This window comes from Ambystoma mexicanum, chromosome 12 (assembly GCF_040938575.1).
Source record: "Ambystoma mexicanum isolate Mex_15411 chromosome 12, UKY_AmexF1_1, whole genome shotgun sequence".
NCBI classification, from domain to species: Eukaryota; Metazoa; Chordata; class Amphibia; order Caudata; family Ambystomatidae; genus Ambystoma; species Ambystoma mexicanum.
The window spans coordinates 1,243,509,193-1,243,535,580 of record NC_090936.1 but is presented as its reverse complement, the minus strand read 5'-3'; the positions used below and the strand labels follow the sequence as shown (position 1 = coordinate 1,243,535,580).

The window sequence follows — 26,388 nt, the reverse complement described above, 5'->3', positions numbered from 1 at the left end:
CGGTTGTTTGTTTCGTCCAGCCGCAGTGAAAGTGTGTGAAATCTTTCACCAATTCGAGGGCTTGTCCTTCTCCATTCCTTAAAGTAACTTTTCGTCTGACCAACTTCATTCTGAACTCTTGGCAAAGACCTAACCGCAAACTACTCTGAACTGTGTGATCCTCTGCAAAGACTTTGGTCCATTGACTTTGGGCCAGGCCCCTTTAATTTGATTTCCTCACTGTAGTTCCTTTTTCTAGATTGCCCTGCTTACTTACTTGTTGGTGCTGCTCAATTTCTGTCTAACGTTGTCTTTCCCTCCCTTTTAAATTGCTGGAGTGCCATTTTGCTCACACTTCATTTTGAGCCTAACTTGTCCAAAATCTATTGGGTGCGGTGTAGTGTATTAGAATCGTGATTTTTCAACTGACTGATAATAGTGAAATGTTTAATAACTGATATGTAAATAAATGTTTATTCTTTGACTCAGAAACCTTGAGTCAGTGTTTGAATCATAGTAATTGCTGTCCTTTGTGTAACTATTGATTCTGCTCACTTTACTCTTGAGACAAGTCTGGCTGTTCAGCCATTGCTACCATTTTACTGTGTAGTACAGGCTTGTACCAAAGGTGAATTTGTACTGTCACTTGTAGTCTTAATTGTGTGTGGTGTTCCCAAAGGGTACTGCATGTAATACTGCCTAACATCCCTGCATCACCCTTACCTCCCCCATATGGACAGCACTCTCAGTGTGATGGTGACATTCCTGCAGGGTGCATGCTATGTTTTCCGAAACTGGAAAAAAAGGATGGCTAAACCGAAAAGACACGGACATCCCTGAACCGAGAGAGAGTAACGCCCACGGCACCAGGAAGGGTGACACCGGATAGACTGGAACACAGACGGCACGCACGGAGTCAACTACCCCAGACAAGCCCACCAACACTCTCGCACGCCCTTACTTAATCACCGCCAGGTACCACACAGGTGTGGAATTATCGAGATATTGGCAATCACCCCACTACCTGAGAGGTTGTCATTGGCAGGTGCACTGGCCACAGGAGTATGAAGGGAGGATAAGGGGAGCTATGAGAGAGCATGCCAGAGGAGTAAGGAACCTGTATGCCAGTCGGACCCAGATCAGGACAGAGCCTCACCAGGGGAGACTGTGCAAGCCGAGCACCTGAATTCAGGATAGATACGCAAACTAACCAACCCTTATAACATTTTCCCTTTCTACATACACCTCTCAAACTCCAAACCAAACAACCAAAACCTCCAGCACAACAAACCGCACAAACTTCACTACATTACAACAACAAAACAAAAAACACACATAGCCTTGCACAACAGTACACGACGACTACCGGCCGCAAACACCCCAGGCCCAGCCAACGGACCCACCGGGCTGAGGCCGCCAACAGCACATCACTGCTCTCGTGCACTTTTCCTGCTTCCTCTCACTAACTCAACCTTCCCTCCTCTTTCAGAGCCACCAGAGCGCCAAGGGACCACTACGGTGGTGATAGTGCACGGTACAAATGTCCTTTAACATAACAACCTATGTGTCATACACCAGGCCAGTTATACCCCATCCCCCTCCCAGGGCCTACATCGGTCTCAGCTTCTCTAATTTTTCTTTTAACCTTAAACACAGCAAAACCGCCCCCTCCCTTTCCAAGATATGAGTGTCTTTTCTATAGTCATGGCACTGACAGCAATGGCGGGGTGGTTTGAATAAATGTGCACCTGACAATGAGACACATAGACAAAGAGCTCGTGAAGGAAAGAAAGAGGGCAGGAAGGAAAACGGGAGAGAGGGAGAAGGAGAGAGTGACAGAGAGAGAGAGAGAGAAAGAGAGAGAGAGAGAGAGAGAGAGAAGGAGAGAGAGAGTGAGAGGGTGGGAGCGAGAGAGAGACAAGGAGAGGGAGGACAAGAGAGACAGGGAGAGGGAGAGAGAGACATGGAGAGAGAGGAAGAGAGAGACAGGCAGAAGGAGAGAGAGGGAAAGAGAGAGAAACAGGGAGGGAGAGAGGGAGACAGCTGGCTCTAGTTGTGATACGTTGGACATTGCAAGTATTAGCTGAATTCTTGCAGACGTACCCATTGCTTTTACAACATTCTTTGGCGCGTTATGTATTAAATGCAGGCTCAGAATGGCCCATCGTCCACTCGGCCCATGGCCGGGCTGAAATACAACACTTGTGCCGGGTTGTTTGAGCGAAAAATACAAATAAAACCAAACAAAAAAAACCACCTGCAACGGCATGGAGTATGTGGGCGGAGCAGCTCATTGCCGCCATGAGCGCTCATCTGGCTCCGCCCCCCTATGTGGTGTACACAGGACACCAGGACAGCAGGCCTTCTGAGGCAGGCATCTGGTGAGCAGGTTTGGAGAGATATCCATGGCTAGAAGAAAGATCACGGGGAGTGATGGCTGTGTTCAATACCTTATCATGCATTTGTGGAAAGGACACTTGCTCATGAACTGAGGCAGGCATCTGGTGAGTAGGTTTTCCAGTGTTGACGTAGGCTGCATTTGGGTTTCTGCATGGCATTGTGCACCATGGTTTGTAAATCTTCCAGGGGCAAAATTTTGGAACGGTTCCTCTGCACTGAAAGCCAGTCTATGCCCTGTGGGTAACGAACGGGAAAGCAACTTTTCTGAGTGGTTCCCCATGTCTCGCTGAAGCAGGCTTTTATCGGAATATCAAAAGGATGTAATGATACCCATTAAAATTCCTTTAATGGTGCCAAGGACGAGTATGCTCGTCCTTTTTGCATAGACTTACATAATAGCATGGCACTTGAGGGGTTAATCATAAGTGCGCAACGACATACTCGGCCTCCAGTAAACTGGGCAAAGTCCCGCCCTAGCAGGGTGCCACTTTAAAACCAGACAAATTGCACTGATGCAGTCAGCCTCAAAAAAGACACAGCATTCGTGGCGAGCGAGTGCTGAGCTGCCAAGTGGATCACGCAAAGAAACGTTCTTGTAACATGTTACTGTACTCTGCGAATTACTGCCAGCAGGGCTCATTTTTGGGATTCTGATGACAGAACCACAGATGCGCCACTTTGTTCATTCGCCACATGTAGTTCTCACACATTTACCTACATGCCAACGTCATTATGCATTCTCTGCCATACTGAGGTTACATAATTTGCATAATCTAAATGGTGAAGTCTGCAAACGCATGATTAGGGCGGTATGTCCCAGATGTTGCTGTGCCAGATGTTCCCCAGGACGGAAGCCTGTGAGTTGCAGTGAATCGCATGCCCCCTTCCATGTATTACACACCCATGGACACATTATGGCAAAACGAGACCAACAACAGACCTGAAACGGCCAGGCCCAAAACACATGTGACATATAACATGGCTAAGGCTATACAATAAAGTGCACTACGTGTGCAGTCATCAGTCAATGCTCGACTGCTCTGCAACCAGAGAGGACAGGACATTTAAACATCACAACAGTCATATGTAAACAAAAGTATCCATATGTTGGTGCGAACAAATGGCGCTGCATACGATCTTGCACGCTACATACCATATTTGAACTTTCGCACGTAGAGTGTCCTGCGAAGCCATTTTGAAAAGTTGGCCACACCATTGTAAAGGGTAATTTATTCAGGTGTGAGTTTATGGGATAGCATTTTCTGTAAAGTCGTGAATTGACACGATTCAAGGATGATGGTTTGAGAGCCGCTTTTTTTTAGGCGAGGGGTGGGACCAACCCTGATTAAATGTAATTGCTTATTTGGCTGAGGTTGAAATATTATGATTAATTTAGTCCACTGCTCCCTTCATTGTGGGTGCTCTGCCCATCACTCCTTTCCCCGATACTGCGTCAATCCCGCCTTCCTCCCCCCCTCAGCCTCTCATGTGTACTAATGGTTGCAGGTGCCACACTGCTACCATGCATGAACTGGTTCGCTCCAGGGGGCACTACTTTTATCTGCACCCCTTTCTTTACACTTTTTACAAGCAATATTCAGCCGAAATGAACGACACCTTCAATGAACTCCCCCCCTGCACCCTTCGCTTGCGCAGAAGCGCATTCCCAATGGAACAACAACCCATGGGACTTGGCATGGGGGGGGCGGGGGGGGGCGAAATCTACCTACACGTTTGCACTGAATCTGCCACAGCATAGGACAATATAGGTTCAATGAACTTATGTCTTGGTATCATTCAACATACTGCATCGAATCTAATGTAATACATGTTGGCAAGGTACTTAGGTGAAACCTGGCATGAACTGCATGAAAGGACGGACCTGCACTGACATGCCACCTCCAAACAGGGCACCAAGTTACACACAAGATGGGCACACACTAAATAGCCTGTCGCTTCTGGTATTGAATGGCAACCTCCCAAATACAAGACCCAGAAGAAGAAAGGAGCTCATGTTGCTTCGAGTAGCAACTTAAAGAGCAGAGGTTTGAACAGAGATGTGGGTTTCATGTTTCCCTATGGTGAGCCCTAAACCCTAGAGCACCAGGCAGCGACCCACCTGGACGTGGGTAATGTATCCACTAGCTTCCGAAAGAAGGGAGCAATTCTACCTCATGCCAAGACATAAGTCGCACAGTGTTTGCCAAGATCACTGGGCATTGCAGAGGAAATACACTATAGCACACTGCATTTTAAACATTATTTAATTGTTTTATGATCAGAACAGCAGCTGCCTCTTTACCCATATGTATGAACTGGGGTCATCCTAGTGTGAGCAATGAAGGCAATAATAGAGAACAACAGACTTTTTTTTAGGAAGGCGGACACCAAGAAGCAGCTTAGTATTTCAACAAGGCCAGGCCTATCAGGACATGCAGAACCAAATTCGCACTCTTCCAACTCCTTAAGACCACTTTTGCAATCAGAATCGGATATTCTTAGTTGAGGTTTAACATTCAGCCTGACGAAGACTCCAAGTAAAATCCAATTGATTACTGAAGTAAAATGGTTCTTTTGAAAAAAATAAGATTACAACCATATTTTTCTATTATTTGATAACATACGTAGCAGAAGTTTTACAGGATCACAATTACTTTCAACGTTTATATCAGTGACGTCAGAAACGCCACATGAGCTAATTACATTGGAAAAGGCTATACGTAAAGAAGCTGAAACATTAATTCACTCTAAATTTCATACCAACATTCCTAATTTACAACAAGAGGAATTCAAACGTGTTGATTGGCTGAGAAGGGATTCCTCTATTGTGATAAAGCTGGCAGATGAGGGGGGTGGAAGAATTGTGATTGGTATCCATCCCAGGTCATTACCCCAAACTATCAAGCAATCCAACGACTGGTATTAAACAGAACATTAACACACTGTCACATACAGCCTTACAACAAGGCGCACCATGAAAAACAGAATATGACGTCATTAATCGTCGGGGAGAATCCCTGTCTCTTATATTCTGCCAAAGATCCATATAGATGCTATAACCCCCCCCACCCTGGGAAGTTCTATAGTGTCTGGATATGTGTCAATATCGGAACCCCTTGCCCAATTCGTAGATCATTTTATCTCGACGCGCTCATATTTGAAAGATACTCGGGATGTAATTAATATAGAATGTGGAATTTCACCCTGAAGAACACATTTTAGTGACACTAGACCTCGAGTCACTATATACAAATATTCCTCTTGAGAAGACCTTGATGACATCGAGAGAAGCTTTGGACACTGGGTGAGCTCGACATAACGTCCAAACTGATTTTATTGTGAACTATGCTTGATCAGTACTAACAAATAGTATTTTCATGTTCCAACAAGAGTTTGTTTTTGATCAAACTGAGGGAACAGCCATGGGCTGCTTATTCACACCAAATTCAGCCATCTTTTATATGTCATCATTTCAGGAGACATATTTATTCTACTGCCAGTCCATATCTCGAGTCAATGATTCTGTATAAAAGATACATGGATAATATGTCTCTTCTTTGGCAAGGTCCGAGAGAGAGCATGAGAGCATTCATAGCTTGGATGAATAGTGTTGATGCAAATCTGAAATGTACAGAAAGCATTCCTTCTTTGGACTTGATAATCTCCATAACAATGGATTCTTAGAAGTAGACATTGCCATTCTCAAGCCATCATCCTAAATCACTGTTGAGAAATGTACCTCACGGTATGTTTCTACATATCTGAAGTAATTGTACCAGTGTGGTAACAAACAGGCATTCTACAATGTAGGCTCTGTAATGGGGGCTATCCTGCAAAATTGATAAGACAAAGTGGAAAATGGACACACTACACAGATCATGAAAAGTTGTCTCATTATGTTGAGACAGGACACAGGCCTATTGAAATGTTCTGGTTTGCAATTGAAAAAGTTAACTCAATTATGCGAGAAGATATAATAAATAAATGGAGTCACAAGAAAGAACTCTGGATTTATTTTTAGATCTTATGAAAGAGGGTTGACTATACTAGAAGAATGGGATTCCATTTGGTTATTCTATTATAAGATGGTGCCAGATGTCAGGCAGTATCACTGCACACATAGTGGTCCCTCTTCTATGTTTACAAAGAACAGTGATGAGGTTCTTATTTAATTGGAACATTAGCCCGCCGCTATTAAGCTTGGAGAGCAGAGAGAGCAGCGCCAGAGTGGAAACAGATGCAGTGAACATGGAACCTCTGTTTCAGAGCAGGCTTTTAGAAAGCTAGTGACGGTCCTGCTGTACCCCACGACGTGAATGCTAAGCCTGACGGAGGGGATTCAGTCATGGCAAATATGCACCTGCCCTCACAGAGAGCTGTTGGCGGCTCTATAATACCGCACTGTGCAGTTTTGAATTCGTGAGACAAATAGCTTATGCCAACAGCAGGTATGTCACTATGATGAACAACTACAGCCAAATGGCCAGATTATAATGAGTACACATTTAATTTTACAGTTTAAAGAAATGCTTTGCCATTTCAAGTATGAGTAGAGCAACACAAGTGTGTGATGTAGGTGATGGGCATAGGGAGGGTGAATTTAAGTATTGTTGTGTTACTTTCTTACCTACAGGCTGAGGGAATCATAAAGAGAATCAGATAACAGTTTGGCCTTGAATTGGAAATGGGTTCATATTACGTCTAAGGGCCTCATTATGAGTCCGGCGGTCACTGTGCCTGAAATTCCGGCAGGTTACCGCCGGACTCGTTTTACCATTCCGCCTGCGTGATTCCCGGAATTACCGGGGCATTACAACCCCAGTGACCCGGGAATTCCGGAGACGGAATTCGGTAAATCCCCATTCCCATTGAGTCCCAGAGGACTCAATGGGAATGGGGAAGTGGAAACACCGGTACCATCTCGTGATGGTGCCGGTGTTTCCACGTCCGCCTGCAGGCGGGTGGTGTTAAACCCGCCTGGTGGGAATAACACCTCCACCTGCAGGACTCCAGATCACCCGGTATGTAAACAACGGTGGCGGCGGGTTTACCGCCACCGTTATTTCCATACTGCGTGACTCATAATGAGGCCCTAAGTGTTGTTTTAGATGTATGAGCCATCAGTGAATTATCTTCCCTAAGTATTGGTCACCCTGAAGAAGATGTGGTGTGAATCAACTATGAGGGGGCATTGTGATTCTCAATACAGCCGACTATGTGGGAGAGTTTAATATTCTTCCTTCCGATGAACTGCGTTACTGACGACTGAGTGAAGATCCCAGTCCGGCGCTCGCCACTATGATCAGTATGAAAGTTGACAGAGCATTGGAACTTTAAATGATCAGTAAACAGGAGGCAGACTTTCTGGTGAGAGTGGGGGGTAAGTTTCCGGTCTTTTATATTCACCCTACGATCCACAAGAGACTAACTAAGCCACCCGCGAGACCCATTGTCTCCGGTGTTAAATCAATTCTTGAACCCCTCTCTAAATATGTGGATAAGTATTTGCGCCCCTTTGTGTTGCAGATGTAATGCCACATACATGATACTAGCGACGTGATGAATCAGGTTGAAGGTCGACCTTTTGACTCCAGCAAAAATATGTTGATGTGTCTTGATATTCAGCCCTTTTATACGCGAATACCTCAACAAGCTGCCCTTCAAGCTTTTGAAGAGGTTTTCCTCAAAAGAGTGGGTGATCCTCCCGTGAGCAATTCTGTCTTCATGTGGTGTCCTGAAACCGCACTTACCAATAACTTCTTTCAGTTGCAGGGTCAACTTCTTTTGCAAATCGAAGGAACTGCGATGGGGCGGTATTAGCACCTAATCCAGCAGATCTTTATGCTGAAATGTTTGAGGAGACCACGATTTACGGCAGAATAAATCCATGCATACTCAAAATAATTAAGTGGTTCTGCTACATAGACGGTATCGTTGTGCTGTGGGAAGGAGCCAACAATACAGTACATATTTTCGTTAAGTGGCTTAACCTGCAGAATCGCAATTTGAAGTTTACTGCCACCATCAGCGGGGTGGAAGGAAGTGGGCTACTTAGATATCAGTATTTATCATCCGGACGGTTTCTTGCAGGTGAAATCGTTCACCAAGACAACAGATAGAAAGGCTCTCTTGCATTATGGTAGTCGCCATGCTAAGCAACTGGGAGATAATCTGCTGTTCATGCAATTTCTCACGTTAAAAAGGAAGAGCAGCACTAAAGAATCGTTGGAAGCAGCAGCAGACAATTTATCATCCAACTTGAAGGCTCACAGCTATCGCCCCAAAATGATAAACAAACCAGCCTACAATAATAATTGGGAGGCCCTTCTAGAGCACCAACCCCTGGAGAAGAAAGATGACTGTATGGTTTTTGGGAGTCAATTCACCAATCAGTCATACAAGATCAAACAGATTATATAAAGAAATTGGAAGCATGCCTTTAGCAAAACGAGCTCCAGACCTACTGTAGCCTCCAAACGAAGAATGAACATTAGGGATGTGATTATTAGAAATGACATCACGCAAAACAAATTATATGTGAACGAACAGACCCCACTATGGGGGATGTCCCCGGTGGTTGGATATTATCCCTGTGGTTCCTGTGTTATGGGTAAATCCCTTGCTGTGGACATTAGACTGAATAAACCTTGGAGTATTCAGGAATACAATAATTGAAACACTGAACATGTCCCCCCTGGTATTTTTCCCATCCCCTCTCCCCTGCATCTGCACGGTCTCAATGTCACTAGGTCTAGTAAGATCTTTGTTTTTGTCCTCCCTCTGTTTCCATTCCCCGGCCTCGCCACGCCTTGAAACACTTGTGTATAGGCGCATTATACATGCCATACCCTATCATATCATTTATATGATTACTTGTCCTTGCGATCTGCACTATATAGGGAAAACAAACCAGAAGTGTGAAACCAGACTCATTGAACACCAGAGCTGCATACAGAATAGTATTGAACGAGCGCCGCTGGTTAAATACTTCTTTGATAAATCCCATACCTATTTGGACATCCGGTGGGTGATTTTGAAAAAGGTTAGGGGTAACAACTTACAGGAGATATATCGAAAATTGTTAAATCTGGAACAGAATTTCATTTTTTACCCCAAAAGTCACTTTTTGGGCTTAACGAAAATGTTGAATGGCAAAATGTGTCCTTATGAATTCTGTGTGCAACTTTGGCTAGATGAGTCGGTGTTATCCTCTATCCTCTCCCTTGTCATTCCATGTGGTTGGATTCATATTTCGGAGGCCTGTGTATGAGGCACTACTTGCATTGATGATGTTGATGCTTTTGTATTGGAGATATTTCTACTGTGTATCTTGTGAGCAAATGTCCATGTACTTAATTCACCGATTTGGGAGACAGCTGTGACCAGCTACCTAACTTTTGGGGCTATGAATGTTGATGTTATTTGCAAGCTCACTAACCACTCACTATCTGGCCATATGAGGTGAGTTTTTATCAGGATTAGACATGTGGGGGATCAGAGAGAGCATTGCTGTATTTGCCATTTGGCTTTTAGGATTTTTTACCTTAGGTTGTTATCTAGTAATTAAGGTCCGGGTTAATTTTCCATCATTGTACATGGTGGTGGAGTTGCGCCCCTGAACAAAAGGGAACTCCCATTTACATTGGCCTTTATTCCTGCGGTGCGTGTGGCTGACATCATTGCGCATGTGTGTGATGAAGTAATTGTGCTTGCACCTGTTCACATTATCATGCACGCACAGTGTTTTATAATCGCTGTGTTTTTCGGCTTTTTTCGGTGGAAAGAAATGTGGGCCCTGGAGGTACTTGAGTGGGTCACTGAGGCTGGGGCAGTCCTTGTAGAGGGAAGTTGTTTGGGCCTTTTGTTGCCCGAGTGTGTGGAGAAGGTACTTGCTGTTGGTGCTCTACACTACTGAGCAGGATTAGCTGGCGCTAAGGTTGTGATCTCGTTCATTATTGTTGAGCTGAACCTTGTTGCAACAAGTGGAAGAGGTAGGGCTAGACCACAGGTGTCTACTACAATCTGGATATCTTGGTGAGTGCAAGGTTTTCCTGTAACGATAGCTACGGAGCATTATATCTTGTGAGACAAGTACATCGATATACAGTGCCTTTCGCCTGTTGATGGTGATTGCTATGGGGGTGGGTACAAGCTAAATTTGGATTAGTGATATATTGCATCTTGACATGTACATGTCTTCACTCGTCCTTTAGATACTGTGGTTGGACTAATCTGAGATCTCTTCATGGCTTGTTACATCTGATAGCTGGCACAGGATACCCAGTAGCTACAAGTCCATTTCATCTGGAATTTAATATGGCCAACTCTTTGATCATACGTTTCAGTGTATAGACTTTTGAAATGTGTTTTGTATGTGTCTGTTTTGTTTTGAAAGTAGTCATATTGACATGGCTTGCGTTTGTACTCTCCCACACTGGTAGTGCAGATTGTGTGATCTTATGTCACCATTTGTGTACCATGGATTACTCCTCTGGTACTGACTATTTTGTAGTTCTATGTGGGGTATGCAATATATTTAAGGTGAATCTTTAGGAAGAACTTTTTCAATTGTTGGACTAAGACAGTGTCTCTCTGTGTATGTTTTTATCTAATAAAGTATGCAGCACTTCGATAGAACACTAAGGAATATACCAACATTCTGAATTGCTCATCCCCTGACGAATGTCGTGTATTGGGTTACACCATAAGGACAGAAACATGTTGGGCTATGTTTTGTACACAAATTAATACAAATGTGTTTGATTTAAACCATGTATAATGTGTCAAGAATAACTGTTTTGTTTATTATTGTGTCTTGGACAATGGGTGAATGTTATGACCTTGTTTCACACAAGTGCCTGTGATCTTATGATTTTATCATAAATGTGCTTTTTATGAAATTATTAAAGTATATTTTGTAATACCAGAGAGTGTACTTATCCATTGTTGAAATACGTGGGATCTTTTATCAGAGTTCTTTCCTGTCGGTTCAGAAACTAGAGACGCGACTTACCTTTTACATACTTTAACAGTTTCCTTGTCCCAGGCAGTGGGACGTTTTTCACTATAATCCCCAAAGTCTAGGGCACACCGTTCATATATTGTTTGTAAATCAACCGAACACATGGAAACTGGTCGATGTTTTCTGTCCAAAATCATGGTGTGAAGAGGTCATTCATTTCTGCTGCTGTTAGACTAGATTAGGTGCTTTAAAGTATTTAAACACATGATTGTCTTAATTATAAGGTGAATTCCAAACTAATGAAATCTTTTTTGTAGGTTTTCTCATAAATATTTTGAATTTTTGGTTTACATTTTGTCATGATTGATTATGTCCTTGTGAAAAGTTCTGTATATATATATATATATATATATATATATATATATATATATATATATATATATATATTCATGAAATGGGGGTGTAACGTTGGATAGTTTGCGTCTATGCATATAGGTGATGTACTGTTATATATTGTTTCGAATTGTAAGCACTAGTGGACTGTTAGTCACAACATTGACAGATTAATGTTCTAATAGAATCAATTAAGTAGTGTATGTTTTGATTACACTCCGTACTTCCCATTATTATAATGAAAAGAAGAATACACACGTGCCCCATATTCAGAAAGCACGTCTCAGAGTTTAGAAGTGCGCCAGGACTGCTGTGCTGTCTCTATCGCCGCCCAGGGAAGCATTTCTGGTTACCAGAGCCCTGTGTGCCAGGGTTTGGCCTGCAAGCTCACAGTGCTGGGGTGTAGATGGCCAAGCGCTTGCAGGCCAGGCTTAGGGCTGCTCTTTTCCGCCCGTTTTACCGCCTGGCGAAGCTGCTCTTTGGGATGTTTGTAAAGCTATAGTGAGGGCAACGTGTGGCGCCGGTGACATGGAGGTAGCACGCATGGCACGGAAGGAAAGGAGCATTTCTCAAACACACACACACCACTCACCGCAGCTTGACTGTGGCTTGTTCAAAACTTTCCGACACGAAGTAAATTGGCTGGAAATGCTGGTCTTGGTAGTGCTGGACCGCGGCCTCCTCTGGGTCGAACTCCTTCAGCTGGGGCTTATCTGATAGCGCGTGCTGTGAGACGACAAAGCAGCGAGACTGTGGCTTAAGCTGGCCTAGAGGTCACCGGCCATTGGGGGGGGCGAGGGGGGTCAGGGGGGATAGTAGGCAAGGCATGCATGTGCGCCAGTACTGATGAACGTGTGCACAGAGAGGCAAAGAAACCAACCAATGACACATCTAAAAGAATATTTCCCCCACATGCAAAGTGTGGTGTGCACAAACACCTGTGTAGAGGCGCGTTATAAATGCCACATTATATCATATATCACAAACTGCAGCTGGAACCCTAGGAAAGAGAAAAGGATTTAAAGAAAAAACTTTTTTACCTGTTACTGGCGTGAAACTGTGAGGGGCTGAGCCACTTTCAGAGAAGATGGTTAAGAAAACTGACATTTTTAAGTCAATCAATGAATCTGAGTTTTGTTTAGGATTTTTTTTATATCCATAAAATCATTTGAAGCAGTATGAATATCACACACCATAAAGTCCATAGAATGAATTAGAAATGCACGATAATAGAAATCGCTGACTATTCTGAATAAAACCTTCCCTCCCATGACAGCATTTAAATAACCCGGGCAATTGTCCATTACTAGGCCAACATATATCACCCTTGCTTATTCTAAGGGGCAGAATGAGACATGTCTCCTTTTTGGCATAAAAAGCCTGCAGATTGATTTTCACACATAATAGTAAACACAGCAAACAATTGTGAAAATAGTTCCGAATGTGCGGCAAATGCTCCCCCAAAACCTGCTTCCCCCTTTTCCTAACACAGTCCACAGTAAGCACACCTCCCCCAACCCTTCCTGCCTGAGACCCGCCTGCCCCTGCAGGTGTTCCTGGGCTGAGAGAGCGCCGTTTGTTCGGGGGAAGTTGAGCCCTCATTGCTACCACCAGACGCCCCCGCTGCTTAGGCTCCTAAGAGGCGCTGGTCTGAGAAGAGCGAAGACCCTTCCGGCTTTCCCATGGCTCATTCAGAGTCTGTCTCTTGTCACTGGTCGCCAAAACACTGCCTCGCCGTCCCGCTACGTCAACGGCCAGGCCTTGCCGTAGCTGTTTCTTATGCAGGGTGGGTGGGTGAAAAATCCTTCCTACTGCGGCGGGCGTCCTTCTGCTGAGGGCTGAATGCTTCCTGCATCAGGATGCCCACTGCTTATATGGGGCTTGGCCTGCCCCTTTCTTTGTTGCCCTTCGCGGGCTTTCCCAGCACTTTGGCGGGCTTTACCTTATCCCTCCCCCTTACTCAGGGAGGAGGGAGGAGGAGGATCCTGCCCGAGGTATCGGGGTGCCTCCTCCATTTTGTCTTTCTTTCCATCGTCACCTTCATAACCTGGGAATGTGTCCATTACTATACCAACATACATTACTCCTGCTCATTCCTCTTGGCCCCTTCCTTTCCCAACCAGTAAGGTGCAGAATTAGACATGTCTTTCTTTTGCCATAAAAAGGCTGCAGATTTATTTTCACACATAATAAAAAACACAGCAAACAATTGTGAAAATAGTTCCGAAGGTGCAGCTACTGCTCCGTGTCCAATACCTACTTCCCCCTTTTCCCAACAAAGTCTGCAGTAGGCACAACACCCCCAACCCTTTGTGCCTGAGACCCGCCTGCCCCTGCAGGTTTCCTGGGCTGGTGGAGTGCCGTTTATTCGGGGGAAGCTAAGCCCTCATTGCTTCCACCAGACGCCCCCACCACTTAGGCTCCCAAGAGGTGCTGGTTCCGGCTTTCCCATGGTTCATTCAGAATCTGTCTCTTGTCACTGGTAGCCAAATCACTGCCATGCCGAAGGTGGGTTACCGCCCACCGCAGCTTCCCTCTTTCCTATTTCATAGTTCCAGGAGCTTTGTGCACACATTCCAATAAAACAGCTCCATCCCAGATGCCAACAAATGCACCCCGTCCTTAAACTAATACTCCAGGGATTTCAAATTGATCAAGCCGTGCCTGATCTGGGGAAAACCTCTGCCCCTGCAGAATTTTGCCATTGCCCCATTCAGTTTCTGTCTCGACTTCTCCACCACTGAGTGACTCTCAGCGCCCCTCAATTCCTGTCTCGGAATCACTTCCGACCACAAAATCTCGGTCTCCCCCTGCTTTGATGACAACTTCTGCAGGGTAAACATCAACTCCCTCATCAGACTCCCTCTCCTCAAACTCGTTAAGTCGTTGCCCCCGAGGTGTATGATCAAGACATCAGCTTTTTGCTGCTTACCCTGCAGTTTGGGAATGTGCTCCTGCAGCTGTGCCCATTTCATCCCAGGCACCCCATGCCACCATATCCGGTACTCGCCAGTGGTTAGCTCCTCCTGCTCGGCCGTCCAGCTCGCCCCGGCCTTTGACACAAAGGAATGCCCCACCACCCAGATGGACCGCCTCTTCTGCGATATTGCTGCTAGTAAGAAGGGGATGAGAAGGAAGCCATTAACTCTACAATTTTTCAGGCCTGATGTATCTCCTGAAACGCCCCGACTTCCATCCCCCTATTTGCGTGATTGCTTCTGCACCCAGGACCATTTGTGCTGCTGATGTGGCTGCCCCTATCCTAAAGGAATGAGTCCCGAACACCCTCTCCGTCACCCCAATCTTCTCTAGCGCCATGCCCATGAGCCTCTTGAATTGGAAACGGCTCAAGGCCGACCCATAACTGTGCAGGAGAAGGGGGGACCCCTCACCTGTAGGCAATCTCTGCTGGATATAAGCAGCCACTATTGCTACTGGACAAACCATGCTCCCCTTAGAGCTGAGGAGTGTAACTGTCCTCCCTTTCGCCTTCTGATCGGTCTTGGATCTTCTCAGAAAAATGCTTAACCAACCCTCTGTTAAACAAACGTCTCCCAGCCACAAAAACCCGGAGCCCCTGCCGTTCCTACTCTCCGGCACCAGCTCACTTACTCTGAATGCCCCAAAGAAAGCTAATGTGAAGGCAGCCGTGAACAAAACCCTTTCAGACACATTGTGACAAAACCCCGCTAAGCATCCAATCAAACTGTGCAATTTTACCACATCAATGGGCCGCCTTGCATCTGGCTTCCTCTCAGCCGGCTTGCCCAGCCTCTCATTGCCATCACAATGTAATGCTCTTTCGTGGGGTCTGCCTTAACCTCCAGTTTGCAATAATAGGCTATTGCTGCCAAGTGATAGGCCATCCAGGATTTGGTTTTCCCAGACCGCCAACACCATCCGACAAAGGCCTGCACTGGGAACTCCCTCTGCTCTTCTGTTAAAACCTTGCTCTGGAAGGCCAAGAACTGCTCCCAGCACATCTTGTATCTTATCGCTGTGCCAGGTGCTAGCGTGGTCTGGATTAAGGAACTCAGATCCCCCTCAATCATGCCCCACCATTGAGATTTGAATGGGGTCATCGTCTTGCTTGCTTCTGGACAGTTCCCCGGAAACTTCTCCAACTGTGAATGAGAGAGAGAGAGTCAGCGGCCACGTTTTCACCCTGGAATATGCCGTGCCCTCACCTCTGTGTTCAGCATCAGCAGGCCCTGTGTGAGCTCTCTAAGCAGCTTCAGCACCCTGGGGATACTGGACGTCCCTTGATTGATGATCTGCACCACTGCCAAGTTGTTAGGCCAGAGCAACACATTTTTAATCCCCAATTGCTTTCCCCACAATTTAAATGCCACTACGATGGGGAATAGCTCTAGCAGCATGATGCCCCTCGTAATCCCCTCGTGATGCCAAGCTGCTGGCTACGCCTGACCACACCAACTGCTCCTCAAAATGGGCCCAAAAACCGTGTGAACCTATGGAGTCAGTGAATAGCTTGAGCCTCTTGCTGCTGACCCATTCCCTTCTCCACAGCAGAACCCCATTAAACTCATCCAAAAACCCATTCCACATTCTGAGATTCTCTTCACTTCGGACCCCAGCCTGACATGCCGCGATGCATGCTGCAAAACCACCGTTTTGAGCTCACTGCTCCTCGCGGAAACCCTACCAGCCGGATCACCTTACAGGCAAAATTGAGGTTACCCGCCAGTGATTGAAGCTCCCTCTGAGAAGCCTTGCTCCTGCCCCTCAGAACCCTGATTGTTTCCTTCAATTTCAGCACTTTATCATTGGGCAGCCTGTGCTCCCCTGCTACTGAATCAATCACAATCCCCAGGAATGTGAGAGTCGTGACCGGGCCAACTGACTTCCCCCTGGCTAGCGGGACCCCCATTTCCTCCATCAATCCCTGAAATGAACCCTTGAGCGACCTACAATCCCCTGTCCCCTCTTTCCCAATAAACAAGAAGTTGTCGAGGTAGTGCAGTACCCCACCCCTTTGAACCCTCTGTTTCAATGTAAACTCCAAAAAGGTGCTGAATTTTTCAAAGTAAGTACAAGAAATAGCACAACCCATTGGCAAGCATTTGTCAAAAAAGTACTCATCTTGCACCTTGAAGCCCAGCAAATTGCAACTCTCCTTGTGGATCGGCAATAACCTGAAGGCGGACTCTATGTCGGCCTTCCCCATAAGAGCACCTTTCCCCGCCGCCCTCACCATCTCCACTGTATCAGCAAATGACGCATTGTGCACCCTGCACAGTTCCTCAGCTATGCCATCATTTACAGATTCCCCCTCAGGGAAGGAAAGGTGCTGGATTAGATGGTACTGCCCCTCCTCCTTCTTTGGGACCAACCCCAATGGTGATACTACAAAATTCTCCAATGGTGGGGAGGTGAAAGGTCCCACAACCCTCCCAAGCTTGATTTCCTTTTCTACTTTCTGTGTCACTACTTCCGGCATCACTAATGCTGACTTCAAATTGGTGGCTTCCCTGCCAACCTTAGTCCTAGAGAAGGGAATCCTGAACCCCCACATGAAACCTTCCCAGAGACGTTTTGCATCCATACTGTTGTGGTACACATTTAGGAAAGGAATCAATGACTGCAGTTGAACTAGTGGGGCTAAAGGGGTTTTAATCTCTCTTTGTCTGCCCTTCAGGTTAGTATGCCGGGGAACTGTTGTAGGTATCTGTGATTCACTCCCGCTTTGCCTTATCCTTGGCTTTGGCACTGCTTCTCTGCTTCCCTTCACCTGAAGAGAAGCTGCGCTCCACTGAGCTTTCGCCCTTTGTGCGCTTGAATCTACAAGCCTTGACGAAGGGACAGTTCCCCTCTGCAAATTTCCAGCATTCAGCCTGCTCCCCCTGGAAGCTGGAACAGTTGTTCCAGGAGGAGTTCCCTCAAAAGGACCCCCTACTTTCATGTGAGTAAGACCCTCTCTTTTTCCAGTATTGAGGCTTGTCCCCTTGAGCCTTGTCCCCAGATTCCCTGGGAGGTACTATTTTGTCTATGTACCCCCCAACATCCACTTCATCCCAGGATATAGCTGGCCAGACCTGTATCTGAAGCCTAAAGCCACTGCCATGATTCAGCCAGCCGTCGGTGCCGTACTTTAGATACAGATTGTGAATGTACTGCTCATTTGCAATCATTGCCGCTGCATCCTGCGGACATTTCTCAATCATGATGGATGTATACATCCTAAAGGCCCTCAGCCAGTTGTGGATAGTAGCCTCCACCTTTGGTCTCTCCCTGTCCTTCTTTTCCCTCTCCTTCTCAGATAACTCCCTTAACCCTTCACCCTCAGGTTCCATTCCTACCAGATCCAGGATTTCCAGAAATTCTTTCTGTCATACCCTCTCCTTGTAGGCCCATGGTATGTGCCACACCAAGGAGTTTGCAGCCACCCTTGCGGGGGCAAAGCCTGGCATTGGCCCCCCATATTGCGTGACATTGCCCACAACTCCGCTCTGCACCTGGTTGACTGTTGAAACCAGCACCGGCTGAGCCCCTTGGCTGTCCCCCCCGCCAGAAGTGACCACGGGGACCGCTGCCCTTTGTCCCCACCATGCTACCCCTAGCCCTTGCGGGCCTTCTGGTGATGACCCAACTTGTGGCAAATGCCCAACCCCTATTACAGGGTCTGCGCTAGGCATGGCAGAGGCTTGGTTTGCCACCCAACCAAAGCCCCTCAATCCAAGGTTCTCCCCTTGATGGTGAACAGCCCCAGCATTCCTTCCTAACTGATAAAAAGCATTCACATTCCCACATAACAATTGGCCATTGCCTCCATTCCCACATGCCTGCATACACTGCATGAACACACCTTTTACCATCTCCAAGATGTGGCTCCCTCTGCTGCTACTCCCACCGAGCTGGCTACAGGAGTGCTGGGTGCATTGCCACGGTTCCTTGGAGCCTCAGCAGGCTACAGGCTCCCGCGCCCACCCCTTCCTCTTGCACCAGCCGTTCTGCGCTGCTCGTTGGCTGTGGCCTTTTCAGTCATGCACCATCTCTTCCTCCTCGCTCTGTTCTTCTTCTTCTCCCCTTCTACTAAGGCCTGAATCTCCCGCAAGGCCTCCTCATTAGAGATGTCATTGGAGATGCTTTGAAACAGCTGTGGTGAATGGGCCCTTTGACTGGGATCAGCCGCCTCAACCCCCCGGTGTAAAGCTAACACATTCATCCAGGTAGGCCCATGCCTGGCTGCAGCCAACCGGGTCATGGATAGGAAAGCCTCAAGATCCTTCTCAGAGCAGGAAAACCCTGAAGCACCCTGTACATGCGTGGTCATCGTGGTTGATTTCTGTTTCCTTTTTGCTTCAGCACTGGCCACTTCCTGTCAAACCAGTGCCCTTTGCACTTTAAAAAGCTTTCCGTGTCACAGTGCCTTTTTAACGTGCTTGTAACCCCAAACCCAGACACATGCACTGCAAATCCCTTGACACAATAGAGCAGCCTTCCAGGTCTGATTTATGCAGCTCGTGCTCCTTGTCCAATGCTGACAGCCGGCTATAGTTATATTCCCCCAAAGTCCCCCCAAGAAAATGTTCGGTATTCCCCCCACGCACAATTTTATCTTAATGCCTCCATTCCTTCGCCGTTGTGCATCCACTGTTTGTTAGCCAATGCGCCCCCCGTATGAGCACAATTTCACACAGTCTCTGCCCACAACCGCTATCCCTGCTTCGGTACGGGTGATTGATTAAAAGTATGTCCCCTTTATGCAGTTTTTCACCCACGCGGCCCAGTTCAATGCCTTATTTGTTCACTTTGGCCTGCTTCTCCTGCCTGTTTCACCCAAGACGGCCCGTGACTCACCGTCCGCGTACCTTGTGCTCCAATTGGTGCTGCGCCTCCGTCGGGAGATCTTTGCTACACCGCTGCTCACTTCCGGTGTGTCTTCCTGACCGCCTGCCCTCTTCCAGCGGTCCCTCTTCATCAAACACGACCTGCTCCCGCCGTGCGACTGACCCTCCCCACGGCAGCCTTCTGGCACCAGCACCGTGGCTTCGGAGCGATCCCGGGACCCGTGGTGTGTCTATGTGATGGCTGCTCCTTTCTGCGGCAATCTCAGGCTCAACATGTTGTTCCGGCTCCCTCCAGCAATGGTACTCAATCTGCTCGATCTGCCGACTGCTATCCGACAGCTGCACAGTACTTCGTTCTTCAAATCCTTCCTGCTGCAGCGGGTGTCCTTCTGCTGAGGGCTGGATGCTTCCTGCAGCAGGACGCCTGCAGCTTGTATGGGGCTTGGCACGTCCCTTTTCTTTGTTGCCCTTTGCAGGCTTTCCCAGCGCTTTGGCGCACTTTGCCTTATCCCTCCCCCTTAACCAGGGAGGAGGGAGGAGGAGGATCCTGCCCAAGTTATCGGGGTGCCTCCTCCATTTTGTCTTTCTTTCCATCGTCCCCTTCATACATGCATCTCCTGTAACGCCCACTCCCCAGTCATGGACAGTTTGCTTCGCCTCCACCAGGCGCTCTCTCTGAAACTGGCGATGGAGAACTAAGCACCAGCCTTGGGGAACTTAATAAAAGTCAATGCCGAGCAGTGACATCCTATTCAGCTTTCTCTCAAAATATTGAAGAAAATCTTTGCTCTAAGACCACAAAATAGTGGGAAAAATAGAACAAAGTTGCAGAGTGTCTCAGAAACCCTGCACATAGACTTCCAGTTGGGATGCTCCTCCTGACCTTTGGACCATTTCTGCTGCGTTTCCCCAGCTGGCAGAAAGATATCTCTAGCCTTGGCAAGGAAGGTTCCGTGTAGGGGAGAGACCCTGCATCAGGTGTTCCTCTGGCTGGTCACCAGGGGCTAAGGGCACATGTGCCCTGGCGTTGTAGAGGAGAGACCCTGCATCAGGTGTTCCTCTGGCTGGTCACCAGGGGCACATGTGCCCTGGCGTGGTAGAGGAGAGACCCTGCATCAGGTGTTCCTCTGGTCAGTCACCAGGAGCACATGTGCCCTAGCGTGTGCCTGTGGCACTGCTTCATCCTCTCTTATTGATGCCAAGCAATCCGTGGCTCTGCTTCTCATCACAGTATGGGGGAGGTTTCCAAGGCTTTGTGGGTCCTCAATATGCGATGACCTGGATAGTTTGTGTGACAGTGATTTACTGTGTGCCGGAGAGCCTACTTCATTAGAGCCCTGCATGGGGATTAGACTCAGAATCAGATCCTTATCAATACGCTATGATCACTGGCCGAGAATACAATGGGTCTCGCACAAATAGTAGCCGAAAGATGCCCCAGAGCGGTCTCCCTGTGCATCGACTAGACTGGCGCTGAAGAAGGGACCATTCACGATCTTTAGGGAATCCGTTTTCCGTTTTTCTGAGGCATTCTGATCTTGACATCTCCAGATCTCATGCCCATGGATTCCCATTGGAATTGCTTTCCACTAGATCCCCAGATCTCAAGCCCATGGATTCACATTGGAATTGCCTTCCACTAGATCCCCAGATCTCAAGCCCATGGATTCCCATTGGAATTGCCTGCCACTAGAAGACCTTCAGCGTGTGTTCCATGGAGCAATGTCTCAGGGTCTTGGCCAGTCTCGTTCATCTTAACATTGTGCTTCCTAATGTGGCCATCCCACTTCAACCTGTTGTTGTATATAATTCCCAGGTCGTCAAAAGAGATACAGAGTTCTAGACGCTGGTCGTCCAAATATATTGGGGGGCACCTTTTGGGGCTGTGGGAAACACACATCATAAAACAGTTAGAACGATTCAATCCAAAACCTCTGTCCCTCATAAAATCAGCAGATGCTGTGGCCAAGACCTGTGATGACGTAGGGGTCTTATCCAGGAGAACAGCATCATGAGCGCAGCTGAGAGCTGGCGGTCTCCTGGCGTCACACTGGGGGACATCGGCAATGCATTATTCCAAGTAAGGAGCAGGAACATTGACATATACATTAAAAAAAGCGGCTGCAAGGACGCAGTCTTTTACAAACTCCTTTACTTACCACTGTACTCTTCACTCACCATTCAGCCCACATCAAATACATACTCTGTAGTCTTCATGTAATGACTCCAACATCCTTATCAGGGGTCTGCAGGCACCCAAGTTGTGGAGTATCTTCCAGAGTACTCGCCTGTCTATGTGGTCAAATACTGAGCTCAGATCCATAAAGCCCACCTACTCAGGGGAGTCCAAAACCTGAACATGCTTGGCCAGGATTAAATAAAATTGTAGGCATCAGTGTCCACTGCCTGTTCCTGCTCTGAATGCTAATTGTGTGTCCGAAGGAATACCGTTTTCCGATACCCAGTTTTCCAGACGGTTCAAAAAAACACCTGTGAACATCTTGGAGATCCCATCTAATAATGCTACAGGATGGTAGGAGGAAGACATGGATTCACTCCCTTTTTTTATAAATCGGGACAATAATTCCCATGTTCCAGCTATATTGTATTTGGTTAGTCAAGATAAGGGCATTACACACCTGAACTAGAAGGGGACCCCATATCCCTGGTGTTGCCCAAAAGAAATCATACGGGACATCGCCCAACACTGGTGATTTAAATGGCTTCTGTCTTTGGAGAACTTGCGACACCTCCCGTAGCAAGTCCATGATCTTTTCATACCCCGACTACTCACAGTAAGACCATTCCTTTCGCACCTGGCCATAAGCTTGGTAGTACATAGACCCCTATAGCGCAGTAGCCAGGTCTCCTCGGCTATATGTAGATTGGAATGCCGTGCAAACCCTTTATCCGGGCCTTCAGTATTCCTGTGGCAGCGCGCAGGTCTTGGATGCAACACCACGCTGAGCAACACAGGTTCAAATCCCGGATCCGCGCTTGAAACCAAGCGTGATATAAATAAACTGCACTTGCACGATCTGAATGTACAAGGCCTAGTAGGATCATTCCACCCTCACCCCCGACCTCTTACCTTGTTGCGCCTTGAGACACACACGTATATAGGTGCATAATAAATGACGTATACAAAAAAATAATGCCCCAAAAGGTTTTAGAGTCCTCACTCTCGGCTGCTTCACACAAGGCTTCCCATCTCTTATTTGCTAACCCCCTCTTCCTGCCAACTAATGCAAGCTTCAAATCACGACACCTGAATCTAATTTCCTCAATATCCACCATAGGCTGTTGTAAGGCCGCCAGGAGAAGACTTTACTTATCCTTTCAATAATCTGACAACCCAGACTTAGGCTGGCGTTTATCATTTTCTCCAAAGGGCACCATAAGGCCACTTACTTACAATCATGAAATCCCCAAAAGGCTTCAAGATGGTAGCCGGAGCTCTTTCCTGGATTCTGTGATGACGCGTAGACCTAACGCACTATCATCACTGCAGCACCTGCGTCTTCATCTCGACCTGCTTCCCTTTATGACTGAATCCGAGTGGAATTGGGATTTCCTGACCCCACACTCATCAGTCCCCCAGAAGACAGATGGGGGATTATGGCCACTTTCTAAGCGCCTGTAGGTTTTGCAATCATATATACAGCCCCACCAGCACATCGGACTCAACTGTAATCCATGATTCTGCAATACTTGGAGTCCCCAGGTGAGCTTAATATGGATCTTCCATTAGCCGATTGGGATCCCGGTACAGTGAGATCTCCCATAGTACCAGATCCTTGTCCGATGTAGTTGGGTGAATTAAGGAGGCCGTTTCCTCTTCACCAAGGAAAGCAACCTCTTCTCCAGTCCCAAGGCAGAGATTGAAGTCCCGCGGCCCCCCACGATGATGGGAAAATTAGAACACGCATCCTCGGCACACTTAAAGTGAGGCCCTTAAGTCGAGCCAACAGACCGAGGGCCCAATTCATGGAAAAGTGCGTATAGTTCCCGCAAAGCATGTGCGCCGAGAATGATTCTGCGCCACCCTGCACGCCTACTTTTTTCTGTGCACTCTGTGTATTCATTTTCCCGCAAAGTAACCCTATATGCAAGTTGCGGCAGAAGGCTCCACCATGCTCCCATGCAAAGCAAATCCAGCCACATACTCTTACCTCTGCGTGCTCCACAGGCGCAAACTCATGCACCCTGGTAATGCTGTGTGGTGTCCCCTGCAACCAAATCAGCACCTAAGAACAGTGCGCAGGGTCCCCCATAACTGTTACCGGCACCCCAACAACATGCCTACCATTTTCTGTGACTCAGATAATACTGCGGTTAATCTGCATGCAAACTCCCTTAAACCATTCCTGCACCTTGCTACACTGCCTACACGCACCACTATGTTAGATCGGAACCCCATCTGCATGCACGCACCCCTATATCCAATATGCGATCATACCTCTGCGCTGTGATTGCTATGCCCAAGTGTCTGTAGGCCTGCCTTTGGTGGTGGATAGATCACAAGCTCTGCATGGGCATTTCCTCGAAGAGAGGTTGTGCGGTTAGAACCATGAACATGTTTGGCTGTGTGCATTTGTGGGTAAGTGATAAGCTGCCTGTCGGCCGTCCCCCGTAACACTCACATTTTCCGTTGTTCTTTATAATTGTGCGTGTTCCACCCCCTACTCTGGTCTCTGCGCAGCAGATGCCCACTCGGCACTCGGCCGCTCGCAGATATGTGGCAAGCCGGCGCAAAATCCCCACAAAGTACGTAAAAGTCCCACGCAGTCGATTCCATGAATCGACAAATGGGGTTTTGCGTGCAGTCCCTATTTACTGCGCAATAAATTCCATGAATCAGGGCCCTACTGTTTCTTTACCTGATTTGCTGTTATAAAAGTTAATCAATCCAAGTTTGCACCTGTTGCTGTTCCTAAAGGTCAACAGCTGACTATTTTCATTGGATTTATTGGAATGACTAATTTCAGAGTCCAAGTACACCAAAACATAAATGGAGCGGCCTCCCGTGGGACACCCTCTAGAGCTGGTATAAAAAATAGTCCATAACCGTGTAGATGGGCTGGTTCCAACAAACAAGTTTCTTGAAATAGGAGCATCTCATAATTCTTAGCAATCGTTACCCGACTAACTTTGTCAATCTTATAATCTAACCATGCAATGTCCCACCCTCCTATCGGAATCCATTATAGGTGTATCACCACCAAGCCCAATCGGATTGGGTCTATAATCAATTTCAGCTATTCAATCTACACTATGAAGAGATTCCAGGCAACCAAACCTATGCCCCACATGATATCACTGATAATTGTCTTTATATTCCCTTCAAATCCACGCCACAAGTCAACGACTGTGGAGTACCACAAGGGTCCTCACTATCACCACTGTACTTCAACATCTACCAGACTGCATTAATCGGAATCTTCAAAAAATACAGAATCACATGCTACAGCTATGCAGATGACACTCAAATCATCTACAAAATTGAAGACACTCAAGCCGATCACTCAACCCTAATCAAGTGTCTAAAAGAAGTCTTTAATTGGATGAATTCCAACAACTTGTAAATCAACCCGGGAAAGACAGAATCATGATTATATCCAAAAATCAAGAAAACGCCTATATTCCATGGCTAACGGAAATGGGAAACGCACCAACTCCATCTAAAGTAGTAAAAAATCTGGGAGTCCTGATGGACAACACCCTAACCTTAGAACCACAAATAAATGCAATAATCAAGAAATGCTTCTTCCTCCTCCACACAACAAGAAGAAACGTATCTTTCCTCTCCTTCACCCACAAAACACTCACAATAGTCGCCCTGATCAGGTCAAGGATCGACTATGCAAACAGCCTCTATCTCGGGATACCTGAAAACCACCTGAAGAAACTACAACGGATCAAAAATACAGCAGCCAGACTCCTCCTCAAACCATCCAGAAGAGACCACATCACTCCAGCCCTAAAAACACTGCATTGGCGCCCAGTGAAACATTACATCACCTTCAAAACAATGTGCATAACACACAGGGCAATCAGCGGACAAGGAGCAGAATTCCTGCAAAAGAAACCAATAATCTACAAGCCAACGAGACTCCTCAGATCAAGCAACGAAATCCGTCTGGAAGAAAAACCATACCTTAAGAAAAAACTTGGTGCTCCTCCTTCCCCCACTTAGCCGCAAAAACCTGGAACAACATCCCAAAAGAAATGAGAAACACTAAAGACCACCTACAATTCAGAAAATAAATAAAAACCTGGCTCTTCAACATCACAGATTCAAACTGAAAAACCAAACCTTCAAACGAGAAACACAATGAAAAGGAGGACAAATCTAGAACGACAATGAACAAATCTAGAACTGAATAAAGACACTCTTACTACAACAAGAGAGGTGACACTAAGTCTAATAGGACACAAGTGACATCCACAAGGACAGAATCCAACATCCCTAGCCAACTTGCAGTGAACAACCTTCACCCACTCGATAAATGCTACTATGGATCATACCTGTATAAAGTTGGGTGTACGTTAGCACTTGCCAGACTAACTAAGCAGTGGATATAGGCAGGGGCATGGTCCCAAGAGAGTTGTGTATGAAGGCAGACGCCGCCCCTGCACATAATTGCAAGCGTTAGCCTTACCACATTCCAAAGTGGGTAGGAGCGGTAACATGAATGAGCAACCAAATAAGATGATGATTGCCGAGCAGCCCCAATGCTTGGAGGGAGTAAACCCGGGCTTAACAATGCCACCCTCCTACTAGACTAAATTGGAAATGCTTTCAGGGCTAGACTACAAGGGATGCAGAAATGCCTGCCCACT

General features: G+C 46.8%; 1 protein-coding gene across 1 annotated transcript in view; it reads right to left on the bottom strand.

Annotated features, from left to right (window-relative positions):
• The window catches only part of LOC138514765 (tyrosine 3-monooxygenase-like), a 456,844-nt gene that overhangs the window by 51,551 nt on the left and 378,905 nt on the right, over window positions 1-26,388 (bottom strand). The window contains exon 11 of the mRNA XM_069630145.1: window positions 12,327-12,460. Within this exon, the coding sequence (XP_069486246.1) occupies window positions 12,327-12,460 (134 nt within the window). The remainder of the gene's footprint in view (window positions 1-12,326; window positions 12,461-26,388) is intronic.